The sequence below is a fragment of the Theropithecus gelada genome, chromosome 8, assembly GCF_003255815.1.
Source record: "Theropithecus gelada isolate Dixy chromosome 8, Tgel_1.0, whole genome shotgun sequence".
Lineage (NCBI taxonomy): Eukaryota > Metazoa > Chordata > Mammalia > Primates > Cercopithecidae > Theropithecus > Theropithecus gelada.
In genome coordinates this window covers 11,756,655-11,771,531 of record NC_037676.1, presented here as the reverse complement: position 1 = coordinate 11,771,531, position 14,877 = coordinate 11,756,655, and the positions used below count along the sequence as shown (strand labels likewise).

The 14,877-nt window shown below is 41.1% G+C and overlaps 1 protein-coding gene across 5 annotated transcripts in view; it reads left to right on the top strand.

Annotated features, from left to right (window-relative positions):
• DLC1 (DLC1 Rho GTPase activating protein) overlaps positions 1 to 14,877 on the top strand; it is a 523,910-nt gene that overhangs the window by 325,777 nt on the left and 183,256 nt on the right. The window contains exon 1 of one of the 5 annotated variants that reach the window (XM_025393617.1): positions 5,983 to 6,159. The exons of 3 other annotated variants lie outside the window; for them this stretch is intronic. Coding sequence is in view for 1 of the 2 variants with exons in the window: in XM_025393614.1 (XP_025249399.1) it covers positions 6,454 to 6,592 (139 nt within the window). In the remaining variant the exon portion in view is untranslated. Of the gene's footprint in view, positions 1 to 5,982; positions 6,160 to 6,305; positions 6,593 to 14,877 lie in introns of those variants that run through there. One more of the 5 variants, XM_025393614.1, reaches the window with a different exon arrangement.

Below are 14,877 nucleotides of genomic sequence, written 5' to 3'. Positions count from 1 at the left end.
GAAGTCTTCTAATTTAGAAACAGCAAGGGGTTAATATTTGTATTTCAATCTCAACAAAAAGATACATGAAACAGTAAGTATTAATTTCAATAACCACTATTTAAAAGCAATTCAAGTAATTATAATATACTTTAAATAGGAGAGAGCAGAGAAATGATAACCCCTGTTCTATGCTGTAATGCTAGGCTTCTTTACTAACACACTGTAATTTTACATGGTGAAAAATGAAAGGATAAAAGAAAGAATAAAAATATGATATGAATACAATAAAATGAAGAACAAAATAAAGGAAATTATTTCCCCCTGAAGTTTTAACTGTATCTAAAATTATTTTACTATTAGATATTCGGTTCTTGCTAAGGTAATATAAGTTATAGACTTTTTTGCATTATTTTTGATGTACCATTATTGTTTATTTTTCTATAGAAATTGCAAATGCTTAACCTTTTGAAATTACAACATAAAAGAAAACCTGAAATCATGACATAGAAAAAAAGTTCTGAAGGCATCTCTACATCCTCTTTCTTTTTTCCAGTATGTTTTATTTCCTGCCTCTCTGTTAAATATTTTCACATTGAAAACTATGGTCAACTACAGAGAGTGGAAAAGAAATGATCAAGAGAGGATTAAATCCAAAGAAACAGCTCCAGAGAAAGATGTTCAAAGCAACTTGAAAATAGCTTAAGGAAAGCATTAAAATGGCCAATTATATATACTAATAGGTAGAATTCTGCTGAGGTATTTTTCTGAAGTGGAATGAGACCATCTAGCCCAGTAGAGTTGTTTAAACTTTTCACTCCACTCTAACAGGAGGGACAAGTCCCCACCCTATGTAATTCTGATATCCTCTTCTCCCACCCTCGAATTTCAACCAGAATAAATGATCTAGTCAATACCCTCATTAGCAAATGAGAAAACAAAATGCTGTCCTAAGATCACAAAGCTGTCTGGCAAGGGGCAGAATTGAAATCAAGTCCTCTTTTCCACAAGCAAGGTGACTTTTCATAGCCCAGGTAGAGATCTTTGCTTCAGAAAGCATAGTTACTGAAATTCAGCAGTCAAAAGGAAATAAGATATTGTTACATGACTCAAGAAGAAAAGGAAGTCCTCTCTTCCCTAACATTCACTTCTTGTTTTTTTGCAGTCTTTCCCCTTATAGATATATTCAACACTGTGCCCTCCAACAAGTTGATTTTACTCTGACAGATAGTGTGATTTTGGTATATATCAGAAGTTGTAGAGCAAGTCTCTGAACCTTGATCGCCAGTCCTGTCAGTAAAGCTTTCTCAGCATAGAACCGCAATGTATACATTTATTTATGTATAAATTATATCTATAAATCACGGTACTTATGTGCTTTGTACATTATACAAAATGGAAATACTTAAAGAACACTATGTGTACATACAGATATAGATTCCAAGATTTTCTCCCTGCCTTCCAAGAATAATTTTGTTTGCCCTCAGGTCAGAGATAATCAATTTGAAGAAAATCATCATTGTAGTTTGTTGGTCTATCAAACATCAATATGCACCTAATAGTGCAAGCCACCTTGATTTGAGCCTTTTGGTCAAGAATTTTTAATAGAGCTTATCACAAAGAAGATTCTCAACCAAATTCAGTGGAATCCTTAGGGTTCCAAATGTAGAAGCAGATTAACAAGGAAAATTTCCAGTTGCCAGAGCAAATGCACTAAAGATGATTATATTATCTAAACATTTCAAAACGAAAGCGGTCCTCCACAACATGCAACCCACATGCTAGATGCCAGTTATCACAATGAACAGAAACCATTTAGACATCCTTCAGAGTTACAGAGGCTTCATTCTACGAATACTCCTTGTCATGGACTATTGGATACCTACACAGTGGAGAACATCTTCGTGGAGTTACAGCATTTTAGGCAGATATATTATGCTGGGGTAGGCACTGCCATTCACTAAGCCTGCCGTCCTATTTCAGGGGCTGGATCACTCACAGGACATAACCAATGGGGTTATAATCATTTTCTTTCTATGCCAAAGACCTGGATCCAAACATAGTATAAACTCTGAATAAGCTTTTCATTTCCCATCGTTATTCACATTCTTTTGAAAGGATCTTCCAGCAGTTTAGGTAGTCCTAAATGTTCTTCTCATTGGTCCAAAGAAGGGTTAAATGAGTTTCATCAGCAACAGTGGCCATAAGACAAAAGTGGATTTATGTTACACAGGCTTGGTAAAGAAGGGTCCCTAACATTAAATCAGAGAAGATGGAACCTAGAAACACTATAAAATTAAAAATTTTGTTTGCAGTAGGATAAAATGTATAAATCAGACAAAATTAAATTAAATTAGTAATATATTACCAAAGCAGGATGATTTTCTTATATGGAAAATGTTAGGGACTTACTTAAACCAGAATCTCTAGCTTAGGATACAAACTAGAACCTCTGCTCTCCAGGGATCTGGAAGAGTTTACACAGCTTTCCTGGTCAAACAGCATCTCCACCAATGGCTGAAACTAATCCTTTATCACAGAAATAAGAAACTGCAAACCTATCAAAGCATAACGTTGTTATTCTCTTTTTTTTTTTTTTTTTTTTTTGAGATGGAGTCTCACTGTGTCGCCCAGGCCGGAGTGCAGTGGTGCAATCTCACCTCTGGGTTCACTCCATTCTGCCTCAGCCTCCCGAGTAGCTGGGACTACAGGTCCCACCACGCCCGGCTAATGTTCTGTATTTTTAGTAGAGACGGGGTTTCACTGTGTTAGCCAGGATGGTCTCAATCTCCTGACCTGGTGATCCACACACCTCAGCCTCCCAAAGTGCTGGGATTACAGGCGTGAGCCACTGCACATAGCCGATTCTCATTTTTCTTATGATTCCCAGTGGGATCTTGAAAAATCAATGAACTCCTCATATTCCTACTTGTTCTACCTACGAAGCTGAGACAACACTAATTATCACAAACTATTCTCACCTCTCAGTGTCACAGAAAACTGGGATAGTTTGAAGTTTGTGGAAATACAACTTGAGGAATTATTGTATAAGTGGCAGATTCTAAGCAGCACCTTTTCTGTGTGTAGCATTTCTAGTGGCCTCCAAAGCAAGCAAAATGTAAGAATAATTTAAAATTGGTTGTGTATTAGAATGTCTTTACACCATACACATAAAATATAGCTCAGATTCATCCATAAGGGGTTGAAATACCCTCACAGTGAAATTTGGACTTAACGAGTTGTCAGAAATGAGAGACCAAGTTGCCAGCTCTACATTGGCCTACGGTAAAACCTATAATTAAAGTTTGCCTTGCTCAACAATGCTTAACTGCACTTCCCCTCCTGAAATACTCTGCCAATGAAACTTACATTTATGCCATGAGGTTTCCTTTCCAAAAAGACAAATAAAAAATAAAAACCTCTTAGATAGGTGAGGGCTGTGGGTCATTCTACCTAATGCAACTTGCACTAGGAATAGGCAGGTGTTTCTAACACCGACTGAGATGAGCTTCACTGAAGAACTGTGAGTACTGTCCTAGAGAAAGTGTGTTGCTAAGAGGAGGAGGGTTGTTTTATAACACTTTGGAGATTAGACCTGAGTGCTCTATTGTTAAACAGTGTGTGTTGAACTAGACCTTGGTTCTCTTGGCTCATTGCCCTTGAATTTCCGTAGTCGGGATCACCTCAAATGCATCTGCAGACTCAGAATTCTGCCACACCCTAGGTCCTGTTGGTTATTTTATTTTGGCTAAGATTAAAGAGCATTAGCTCATAGCTTGGTATCGACTGAACCTAGATAACACTAATGGGTCACTATCATTACTATCGTCGTTAATTTAAGACCAACCAAGTTGATTAGGAAGCTAATGAGTTTTTGAGGTAGACAGCTCCGGGCATGAATCCTGGATCTGCCACTTACTATCTAACCTTTTTCACATTTTTTCTAAGCTTCAAGTTTCCTCATCTCTAAAAAAGTGATAATAATACCTATACTGGATCTCTGATGACTTGCTAATCTATATACAATACTAAAAGCATTTATCATACATTATAGGGACTTAATGAATGCTTATTTCCCTTTACTGCTCCCCTTCCTTTCTGTGTTTAGGTATAGAAAAGCTTCCTATCATTATAGTCAGTCACTTTGCTTGACTGAAACAACCAGCTGTTGATCATGCTGGGAGCGATTGTGTGTCCCCAACTTTATCATCGATCTAGATTGGAAATTCAGGCGAGGTCAGTGCCTAGGAGGAGTTAGGAATCCCGGCTGTATTTTCCTCTGTGTTCCTATAACATTTTGCGTAACACTTTGAACATGCTTCTATCTTGAAACGTATCACATTATTTTGGAACTATTTTTGGTCAATGTGATATTTCCTCCTTGAAGACAGAGTTGAGGTCTTATTCGTCCTAAAGTTCCGCAGGCCTAAAACAGCATCTGGTGAAGGGCACTACCCATGCCATGTGTACTTCATGTCATTCCTCTGCAAAACAGGTCCAGATGACACGATTCGATGTGCTTCAAGGTGTTCAGATCTCTTTGCAAGAGAAACACACACAAACTTTGGGGACATTGTTTTAAAATAGAACCAGGTTATGGCAATCATATTCTCTGAAAATCTTTAATAGAGGATTTTCATTTGGAATCGGCCCCTCCAGGCACAGAGGTCTATATACTTCAGCAGTTAGCATGCATTCCCTCCTAATCTGTGCCCCGTCCAATGATAAGGCAAAGACGTGGATATCTACCATGAAGTGCATTCTCAATGGGGGACATTCATGAGCTTTAACAGTTTGGGAACAACACAGTTTAGGACATATAGGTTATTAATAAGCACTGGTACTAATGTTAGTTGTAATTCATGAGCACAATCTCAGTATTTTCATAATCATCCTTTGTATAATTAACTTGTCAAAGATATATGGTGAAAATAATGCATGTTGTAGAAATTAGAAGACTCAGGAGATCAGTGTGGGTTGAAAATGACTGTGTGTGTAAAAATAATTACGGTAATAATTAGCATTTGCATGGCTTCTTGCAATTTACAAAGTGTTTTTACAACATTATCTCATCTTGCAAAGGTTATGAACTGGCCTTTAGATGCTATCTTATGCCAATATTAAGCTTCCCTGCCAAACCTTGTGCATTATAAGGTAGGATTTGGTAGACAGGAAGAAAAGAGGATTAATAATGCGTTTAAAAGGCAAAAAATCTGCCAAATTTATTGGCATAGAAATAGATTTATTTGGCATTTTAGAAACTAAGGTGCGTATCTTGTAAAAGAAGCAGTTGGCTCATATTTTGATTTCACAGTGCTGGGCACTTTTTTTTACATTTTGGAGGGTCAGTTTTTGATGTGCAATTGTAATGAGGAAGTTCACTTACTTGGAACTAGAAGATTCATAAAATTGGGATATTTGAAACTTTTTAAGGGGCAAAACCTAGAGTGACTTGATTAAACTAATGTAAGTAGAAGTACGGTTAGAGAGAAAATGTGAGGAGCTGATCAATATTTTGTTTAAAACTCAGGCGTCCATTTCTTTATTTTATTTATTTTAGAGGCAGGGTCTTGCTCTGTCCCCCAGGCTGGAGTGCAGTGGGGATGACCATGGGTCACTGCAGCCTGGAACTCCTGGGCTCAAGCGATTTTTCCCTCTCAGCCTCCCAAGTAGCTGGGACCACAGGTGCATGCCACCACACCGGCCTAATTTCTTGTAGGGGTGGGGTCTTGTTTGTTGCCCAAGCTGTTCTCAAGCTCCTGGCCTCAAGTGATCCTCCAGCCTCAGCCTTTCCAGGTGCTGGGATTACAGGCGTGAGCCACAGTGACTGGCCTCTCAGGTCTCCATTTCTTAGAGAGAATCCAGATTGACCTGTAAAATGCTTCTTCCAGCCATATCTTCCTTCCCACAACCACAACTAAAGGTTGAACTTCCTATCTCATCAACCGCCTAATCTAAAACTATGAGTTAATGAGATAAAAATGAGTTACTAAAACGCAAATGTTCTTGAGAATCAACCTTGAAAGTTAAAGACAAGGCCACCTGCCAGCCCCACCCTCCGACCTCCCTTGCTCGCTTGCCTCCGGCGCTGCGTTTCCCTTTGAAAACGCGAGGTCACCTGGACTGCCCCTGAAGGGGAGACCTGCTGTGTGACCGAGGAGCAGCCCGGCGCGGACCCAGGTGAGTCATTGGGTTACACAGGAAGCGAGACGCCTCCGGGTAGCTGGGCTGCAGCTCGCGCGCCCCGCGAGGGTGTCGCCGGCGCAGGGTAAGCCTTTCCAGATGTGGCCGCCGCGCGCGCTTGGCCGCTGGCCAGGAGGCCGCCTGCAGTCGGCGCTTCCCGGGGCCGCAGTGCCAGCCGCAATGCCGGGCTCCTGAAGGCAGGCGACAGCCTGCGGCCGGGAGGACAGCGCGGGGCGGAGGACGGAGGCATGGTCGCGGCGCCCGGGCTGCGCTGAAAGCGTCTGCGAGCGGATGGGGGACCCCAAGGCCCACGTGATGGCGCGCCCCCTGCGAGCCCCTCTCCGGAGGTCCTTTAGCGATCACATCAGGGACTCCACGGCCAGAGCCCTGGATGTCATCTGGAAAAATACCAGAGACAGACGGCTGGCAGGTGAGAGGCGGAGGGGGATTGGAGACCGGGGGTGAGGGGTATTAAAAAGAAAACAATTTACTGCGAAGGCGCAGTGATGAGCTTGGATCATGAATGATCTCATCAGCTGGGTGAAGTTTCATTCTTGTCATGGTAGTGTGTTCGGTCTCCCTTTCTCTAGTATTTAATGTTGACGGAGTGTTGAGATTTTTGTGTGTTTGTTTTGTGTAACGCCGCTCTGGTTACTGGTCTGATTATTTCTAGATAAGGAATTACGAGAGTTGTGGGGTTTTTTAACCTTGAAAAGAGAAGCAAGGTCCTTGTGACTGTCAGGAAATCGGTAGTGATGAACAACTGCCGCAAAAGCCCTGAGCTCCGCGAGGCTGTCTCGGGTCAGCTTTGGAGCTGAAGCTGATCAGATGTGAGGTGCCCTGGCGTGTGCGCGGGAGAGGGGCCTGGCAGGTCTGTGTGTCAGTGGAGTGATGGGCGCTGCCCAGTGAAAGCCTGCTGGTACTTCCTCTGGCAGCCTGGAGCTACTCTCAGTTCCAAGAGGGTGTCATGTATGCCAGAGGCAGGCGTTTGAAATATAATAAAACATAAATACAGTGGTGCAATTCAAATGCTCTAGGGCTCATGTGACAGCCACCAAACGGCAGACTGTGTTTGCAGGGGTCCGGTGAGGAGATAGGGACTTCTGTCTCATTTTGTTGGGATAAAATAGCATCTCACTACGGTATGAAAAACTCTCTGAATCTGGGTAGGGTTTCCCAATAGCGTTTATGGTGCCTTCTTGTTTGCTCTCCAAGTCTATGTTCCTATGCCATCTACATGGATGGGTCAAAGACTATGTTTTCTTAACCTTTTTGGTCAATCCAGTTGTTTTCCATATACTGAAGGAAGGTCTGAATTGTTACAAATATTAGAGGTGGCCTCGAAGAGTCAATGCAGAGTTCTGTGCTGTGTTCTTAATAAAAGGTCGTTTGATTTTCACATAGTTGTCCTGATATGACTTGAAGAGGGGAAATTTAAAGTGTGCGATTATGATAAAGCAGATTGTGAAGATAACCTGCTAGTTTCACACCCCCATAGACTCTTAAGATTGTTCTGAATGCACATAAAAATCTTTCTCTCTGTTACACTAAACAATATTCCCCAGGACTGATGGAAAGGAAACAATGTCAAGTTTAACCATTAGGTAGGGAAGGGAGCAAAATATTTTAAATTTAACCATTTTATTATTGCTTTAGAGGAAAATGTGGCACCCTAAAGAAATACGACTTTCCAATATGATTTTTTATTTAATTCTTTAAGGAAGTTTAAGATATAAGATTTGGGAGTAAAAAATTCACGACTGTAATTGGTTGACAATTTAAAAGAAAAGGTAGTTTCTTCATAGTTGTCTTGTTTAATAAACAATGCTGCAAATGAAAAGATTCTATAAATAATATCTTACTAAAGATAATGGAGAAATATCTTGTTATGGTTTAACGTTTTAATTTGAAAGTAAGACTAATTCAGACATTTATGGTTCTGAGATTTCCTCTTACATTTTCATAAATAAATAGCCTTTCACAGCTGCTGAGAATAATAATATCCTCTAAGAATAAGAATATTATCCCTGGAAAGTTGTTCTCTTTCTTCTCATTTGTCTGTTATATATTAATACTATATTTGCAGTCAAAACATAACAGCAAGTGTAAATTAATGAAAACACTTAGAGAAAAACGGTTACTTTTTATGTGTGATGAAAACTCAAATGTTTTCACAACTCTAGCAGCAAATAGGATTTTTGCTGCTGTAGTTCCATCAAGGGAAAGAATTCTTTATGCTGCCCAGGTTTTCTAAGAGCAGTATGGACCCCTGAAGTAATTCACACAGTAGAGAATACAGATACCATACCTGAAAGGAAAAGACTTTGACTATGACAACTGACTCTGATTTGGGGGACCCGGACACTTCTAGTGTCCTCCTCACTCTTGGCTCATGGCTGAAAGCTCATTTAGTAAAACACAGATTGACTTGGTGCACATCCAAACCTCAAGAGCGCTTGCTTCCATCCCTTTCCCTCAAGCTTCTCGTCCGCACTCAACCCTTCACGCTCACCAAACGTTAAACAATGGGGGCTAACGACCCACAAAAAGTCACTTCTCTGAACACCAGAGAAAATCTTTGTTATATATCATAGCACCTTGCCTTCGTGTGCAGAATGGAGGGCAGTAGAAAGTCCAAACCCTTTTCTTTCTGTTGTGAAATTAATGAGGTAACAGGTAAAAAGTGTTTTTTAAGTCCCTGGAAGATAATACTTCTGTTAATAGTACCTAGAATGTTATTTCAGTGATAATTATTGCCTTCCTGAATTTCATCAGGTTTCTCAAAAACTAATCTGAGATTTTAGTTTCTTTCATCTAACCAAAGGGTTTGGTCGTGGGATAACATGTGAAGTTTCCTTATTAGGTATATTCTGATTCTCTGGCGCGCTCTCTCTCTCTCTCTCTCTCCCTCCCTCCCTCCTTCCCTTTCTCACCTTCCCCCCCACCCCCACCCCACACACACACAAACACAGTTCTGCTATCCCAAATGATGTCATGTACAAAAACCATCATTTACATCTTCTTGTCTTAAACTCCCTTCTACATGAAACAGGGAGCCTCTCTGTTATTTTTAAGCATCTGCAGCCTTTTATAAACAATACACAAAATTGTTGCTAGGAAAAGGCCTTCAGGTTGTGAGGAAGGACAGATCAGATTGTCTTACTTGCATCCGCCTTTATATATGATCCACTTTTTCAGCCCAATTATATCCCACAGGAGTTTCTCTTACTCCTATCCTCTACTACCATTATTCCCAACCCCAAGGTACTCTGTCTTCTTTGCTAAAAGCAGAGGGTGGTATTGAGTTTTCAGTGAATTAGAACTTCGAGGCTGACAGTGGTTGAGCGATGCAGGGGACAGCTTTTTGCTGGATGAAGTGTGCTTCCTTCTTAAAGCTCCTCTGTGCTCTCACCCCCTCCTCTCTGATTCATGGACATCTTGTCAATAGGGCGCATTACATTCCTGAAGGGCAGTTGCCTCTTAATCCTTCCTTCCACAGAGGGCCTTGTAGCCTGCTTTTGTGCCCATGGATCTCTTTATCATTCTTTTGAAACCTATGGATCGCTTCTCAGAATAATATTTTTAAATGCATAAATAAAATATATAGAATTATAGAGAAAACCAATTATAGTGAAATATAGTTATCAAAGTATTTGAAACATAAAATTATGATGTATTAGTATACTGTGAATGAATTATATAAAAGGATAATGCCTTTAAAATATGGACAAGTAAGTATAAGTTAAAAGCTATTTTTTTGTTTGTTTTGGTTTTTGTTTTGAGACAAGAGTCTCTCTCTGTTGCTCAGGCTGGAGTGCAGTGGCGCGATCTCAGCTCACTGCAAGCTCTGCCTCCCGGGTTCACGCCATTCTTCTGCCTCAGCCTCCCAAGCAGCTGGGACTATAGGCGCCCAACACCAAGCCTGGCTAATTTTTTTTTTTTTTTTTTTTTTTTTTTTTTTGTATTTTTAGTAGAGACGGAGTTTCACCGTGTTAGCCAGGATGGTCTCGATCTCTTGACCTCGTGATCTACCCACCTCGGCCTCCCAAAGTGCCGGGATTACAGGCGTGAGCCACCACACCCAGCCAGTTAAAAGCTATTTTTAAAGGTATCATGTGCACACTGTTGTTATTTAACTCAACTAAGAACATTAAGTTGTGCATTAACCTGGTCTTTGACTCATCTCCTTGTCACTCACCATTATAGATATAGGGAAACCTGGGAGGCAATGTCCACAGCTAGGTCACAAATTTGTGAACCTACAATTTGACTGTTTGGTGGCTGAATGACCACAAGGCACAGATCCGCCCAGTAGCTGGCCAGTAAGGTCACGTGAACACCTTACTTGTGTTATTCACCCAGCCAGCCTGAGTGAACCCCTGTGGATAGAAAAATGTCAATCATGTATGATCTGGAATAGGTCCAATAGTGACATCATTGTGGAGTAGGGATGAACGTAAGTGATATTCTACAATATCTACAACTGTTAACTGATATGCAAATGTCCAGTTTCTACTGGTGGCAAAGTCACAGGGACAGCTAAGGCCATTGAAGGGGAGCAGGATAATTTGCCAACATTTATAATTGGAGCAAATGCTAAATTTCAGTTAGAGCTTAGTGACAATGCAAACATAATGTTTCCTCATCCAAGTTCATAGGCCCCTGAATCTCTGTTTAATATTTGCTGTGGCTTTTAAATACCTGTAGTCAAAAATTCTCAGACTGAGATGCTGGGCTCTCCTATATGAGTTGGCTAAAATTCCTTGATGTACATTTGACAAAGCTCCACAAACAAGTTTGGACTGATAGACTGATAAGACTGCCTCTAAGGAAAAATAAAAGAAATTAAAATTGAGGCTAGAAAGAGTTAGAGGGCCTGAAAGTCAGGCAAAGCCAAGATTACACGTGCACAGCTTTCTTCAGTTTAGGCAGTGGAATAAACAAATAAGCTGAAAGAAATCAAATACTAGTCTTTTTTGCTTGTTTGTTTGCTTGTTTGTTTGTTTTCTGAGACAGAGTCTCACTCTGTCACCCAGACTGGAGAGCAGTGGGGTGATCTCGGCTCACTGCAACCTCCACCTCCCTGGTTCAAGAGATTCTCCTGCCTCAGCCTCTCGAGTAGCTGGGATTACAGGCACCACTACCTCGCCTGGCTAATTTTTGTATTTTTAGTAAAGACAGGGTTTCACCATGTTGGCCAGGTTGGTCTTGAACTCCTGATCTCAAATGATCCACCCACTTTGGCCTCCCAAACTGCCGAGATTACAGGCATGAGCCACTGGGCCTGGCCAATACTAGTCTTTATTTAACAACATCTAATAAAGTAAGAGCTACTAAATAGTATCAATTACACGGACCTTTTTTTAAAAAAAGAAGTGATTTCTTCTCTCAATTTGGGAAACATGACATATAAGGGAAAAAGTCTAAATGCTTCCACCTGATTAAGATACGTGGCATGACATTATTTCCAGAAATATTTAAGAGTCTGGGTACAGTGGCTTACGCCTGTCATCCCAAAAATATGGAGTCCTGGCAGGAGGACTGCTTGAGGCCTGGAATCCAAGACTAGCCTGGGTAACAGAGCAAGACCTTGTCTCTACAAAAAATTTAAAAATTTAGCCAGGTGTGGTGGCACCCACCTGTAGTCCCAGGAGCTGAGTCAGGAGAACCACCTGAGTCCAGGAGTTCAAAGTTACAGTGAGCTATGATTGTGCCACTGCACTCCAGCTTGAGTGACACAGCAAGACCTCATCTTCTAAAAAAGAAAGTAAAACAAACAAAAATGTTTAAGAGAAAGGAGAAAAAACTGAATTGCCTATGAAGAGGGCAAGAAAATTTAGGCAAACCTCAATCCAAGTGAGAGTCAACAGACATAAAATAAATTCTTCAAGTAACTACATTAGGTTGAAATCCCCTGAGGTATTTTACGGAGTGTTCAGGATCATATGTCTTTTGCAAAATAGATTTTTACATTGCAGCTGATCAGTCCTCCAATTCACTGGCAAAAAGAGTGCTGGACACACTGTGTGGTACATTGACTCTCAGTTCAGTGGGGCATCAGGAATTCTGGCCCACTTCCAAGGAAGGGCAACCACAGACATCGACTCCTGTGAACTGTTCTCTGCTCATTTGGTTCACAGTGAAAAGCAAGTAAGGGCATATGTAATGCCTTTTAACCATGAGTGATGTAGGCCTCAAAATATGCAGCCTCCTCTAGTAAACAAAGACTTTTCCAATCATAGGCAACACCAGAGGAGATTTTTAAAGACAGACAACCACTACGGAAGCTTCGTGAGATACTGCAATGTGAACACGTATCTAGATTAAGTTAAATGATACTGTTTCAATAAAAAGAGGAGCATGTTGATCTCAAGGGTGGCTTTGATGAGAGAATATATTATATAGTGGCTTAGAGAGTTGCCTGCAATGTCGGGCTGCCTGGGGCTGAGTCCTGGCTCTCGCACTGGGTAGTATTAGGCAAGTCAGTGTTCCTTGCCAATACAAAAGGAATAACAGTCCCTATGTCATGAAATGGTTTTAAGGATTAAATGAGCTACTCTGCGAAGTGCTCAGAAGAATCATTGACATATACTAAGCAGTCCATCAGTTTCAGTCTTGATACCCTACTTCCTGAGGGCCTTCACCTTGTTACCATGACACCTCTATAATTGGCTTAGGGCTTTTGGGCAAAAGTGGTTCAACCAGTCCAAAAAAAAAAAAAGAAGAAGAAGAAAGGGAAATGTAAAATGTCAATGGCAAATGGAACAAATTTCTGTATCTCTGGAGAGAAACAAAGAAGGATCTACTGGAGGTGATTTTTGTCCAGATCTTTGTGGACTCCAAAAGGAAATGAATGGAGAGTGATTGATTCCACACATTGATGAGGGAATCAGTCCTTGTATATGAGCTTGTCAGGCTAGATATACAATATCTGAAAGTTTTCCTAAGCACGTTGGGACCTGCTTTGAAAATTGCTGTATAGATGGAGCCAAACATGGAAAAGAGCAGCAGTACAGCAGGCCTGGGCTTTCAAGCATGTGGCTCAGCTCTGGTATGGGAAAAAATATGCTAAATGTCAAGGCTGCCACTTGAAAGGGATGTTTTGCACACCTCCCTTTCTGCAACAAGACTTCTGTGACTTTCTTTATTTAAAATAGTATGCATGTACAGTCTGCATATTTTGCCATAGGTCACTGTAATTACAATACCTAGATATGTACAAAATCAAAGGCCTGGTAGGAGGATCATATTAATTTCTCACACATCTACTTAAGGATCTGAGGCTATTTCATAAAGCAAAGACTGGATTTAAAAGAACATTCCTCTGGAAGTTCTCTATTCCAAATGAATTATTTAGGTATAGATGGAAGTTAAACTTGAATGTTTTTTAATTTCTTATTCTACTTACTTTTAATAATAATGTCTTTTTTTTTTTTTTTTTTTTTTGACAGAATCTTGCTTTGTTTCCCAGGTTGGAGTGCAGTAGTATCATCATAGCTTACTGCAGCCTTGAACTCCTGGGCTCAGCAATCCTCCTGCCTCAGCCTCCCCAGCAGCTAGGACTATGGGATTGTGGCTAATTTTTTCATTTTTGTAGAGGTAGGGTCTTGTTCTATCACCCAGGTTGGTCTCATACTGCTGGCCTCAAGTGATCCTCCCAGCTGGGATTACAGGCACAAGCCACTGAACCAGTTTGTCACTCTTGAAGAAAGAGGAGATGCCATTCAGCTGGCATGTGCTGGAGTTGCTTGTGTGTGATGATGATGGATTTGCATTGATCCCTCTGTGTTCTTCCCTATAGCTCAAGGACAACCACTGATATTTTTGAAGCTGTAGTTATCGATGAAGACCTAGCCATGGAAAAGAACACAGTTATTCAGCCTCATAATCGTCAAACTCATGACTATAGTACTGCTTCTGCTCCTCTCAGGCACAGTCAAAGACAAGGAGGCACGTGCTTTCTTAGAATATGAATGAAATGTGGAACCCAGCAATAGGTGGTTGTCATCCTTTGGACATGCTCTTGATGAGTGTCTACTAAGTGCCAGAACCTGTGTTGAGAGCTCTAGAGGCATTTTCTCATTTAATCTTCAAAATAATTTGGAGAAACAGGTACTATTTGAGTCCCACTTAAGTTAGGATATTTTTTGCTGCTACCTTAAAATTCCATTAGTAAATGTTCATGGAGAAAGATCAGAAACTTCCAACCCAGCCTGTCAATTGTCATTATTTAATCCCACAAGGATTCAATGAGCATCTTTTGTATGTAGAACACTGTGCTAGGCACTGAATGGCGAGCACAACAGACACAACCATTGCCCACTGGCCACAAGTATGACCCGTTGGCACTAACTTGGAACTCAAGGGAGCATGAGCTTTTTATTAAGTAAGAATTGTGGCCGGGCGCGGTGGCTCACGCCTGTAATCCCAGCACTTTGGGAGGCCGAGGCGGGCGGATCACAAGCTCACGAGATCGAGACCACGGTGAAACCCCGTCTCTACTAAAAATACAAAAAATTAGCCGGGCGCGGTTGTGGGCGCCTGTAGTCCCAGCTACTCGGGAGGCTGAGGCAGGAGAATGGCGTGAACCCGGGAGGCGGAGCTTGCAGTGAGCCGAGATCGCGCCACTGCACTCCAGCCTGGGCGACAGAGCGAGACTCCGTCTCAAAAAAAAAAAAAAAAAAAAAAAGAATTGTACGTTGTCTCTTGGTCACT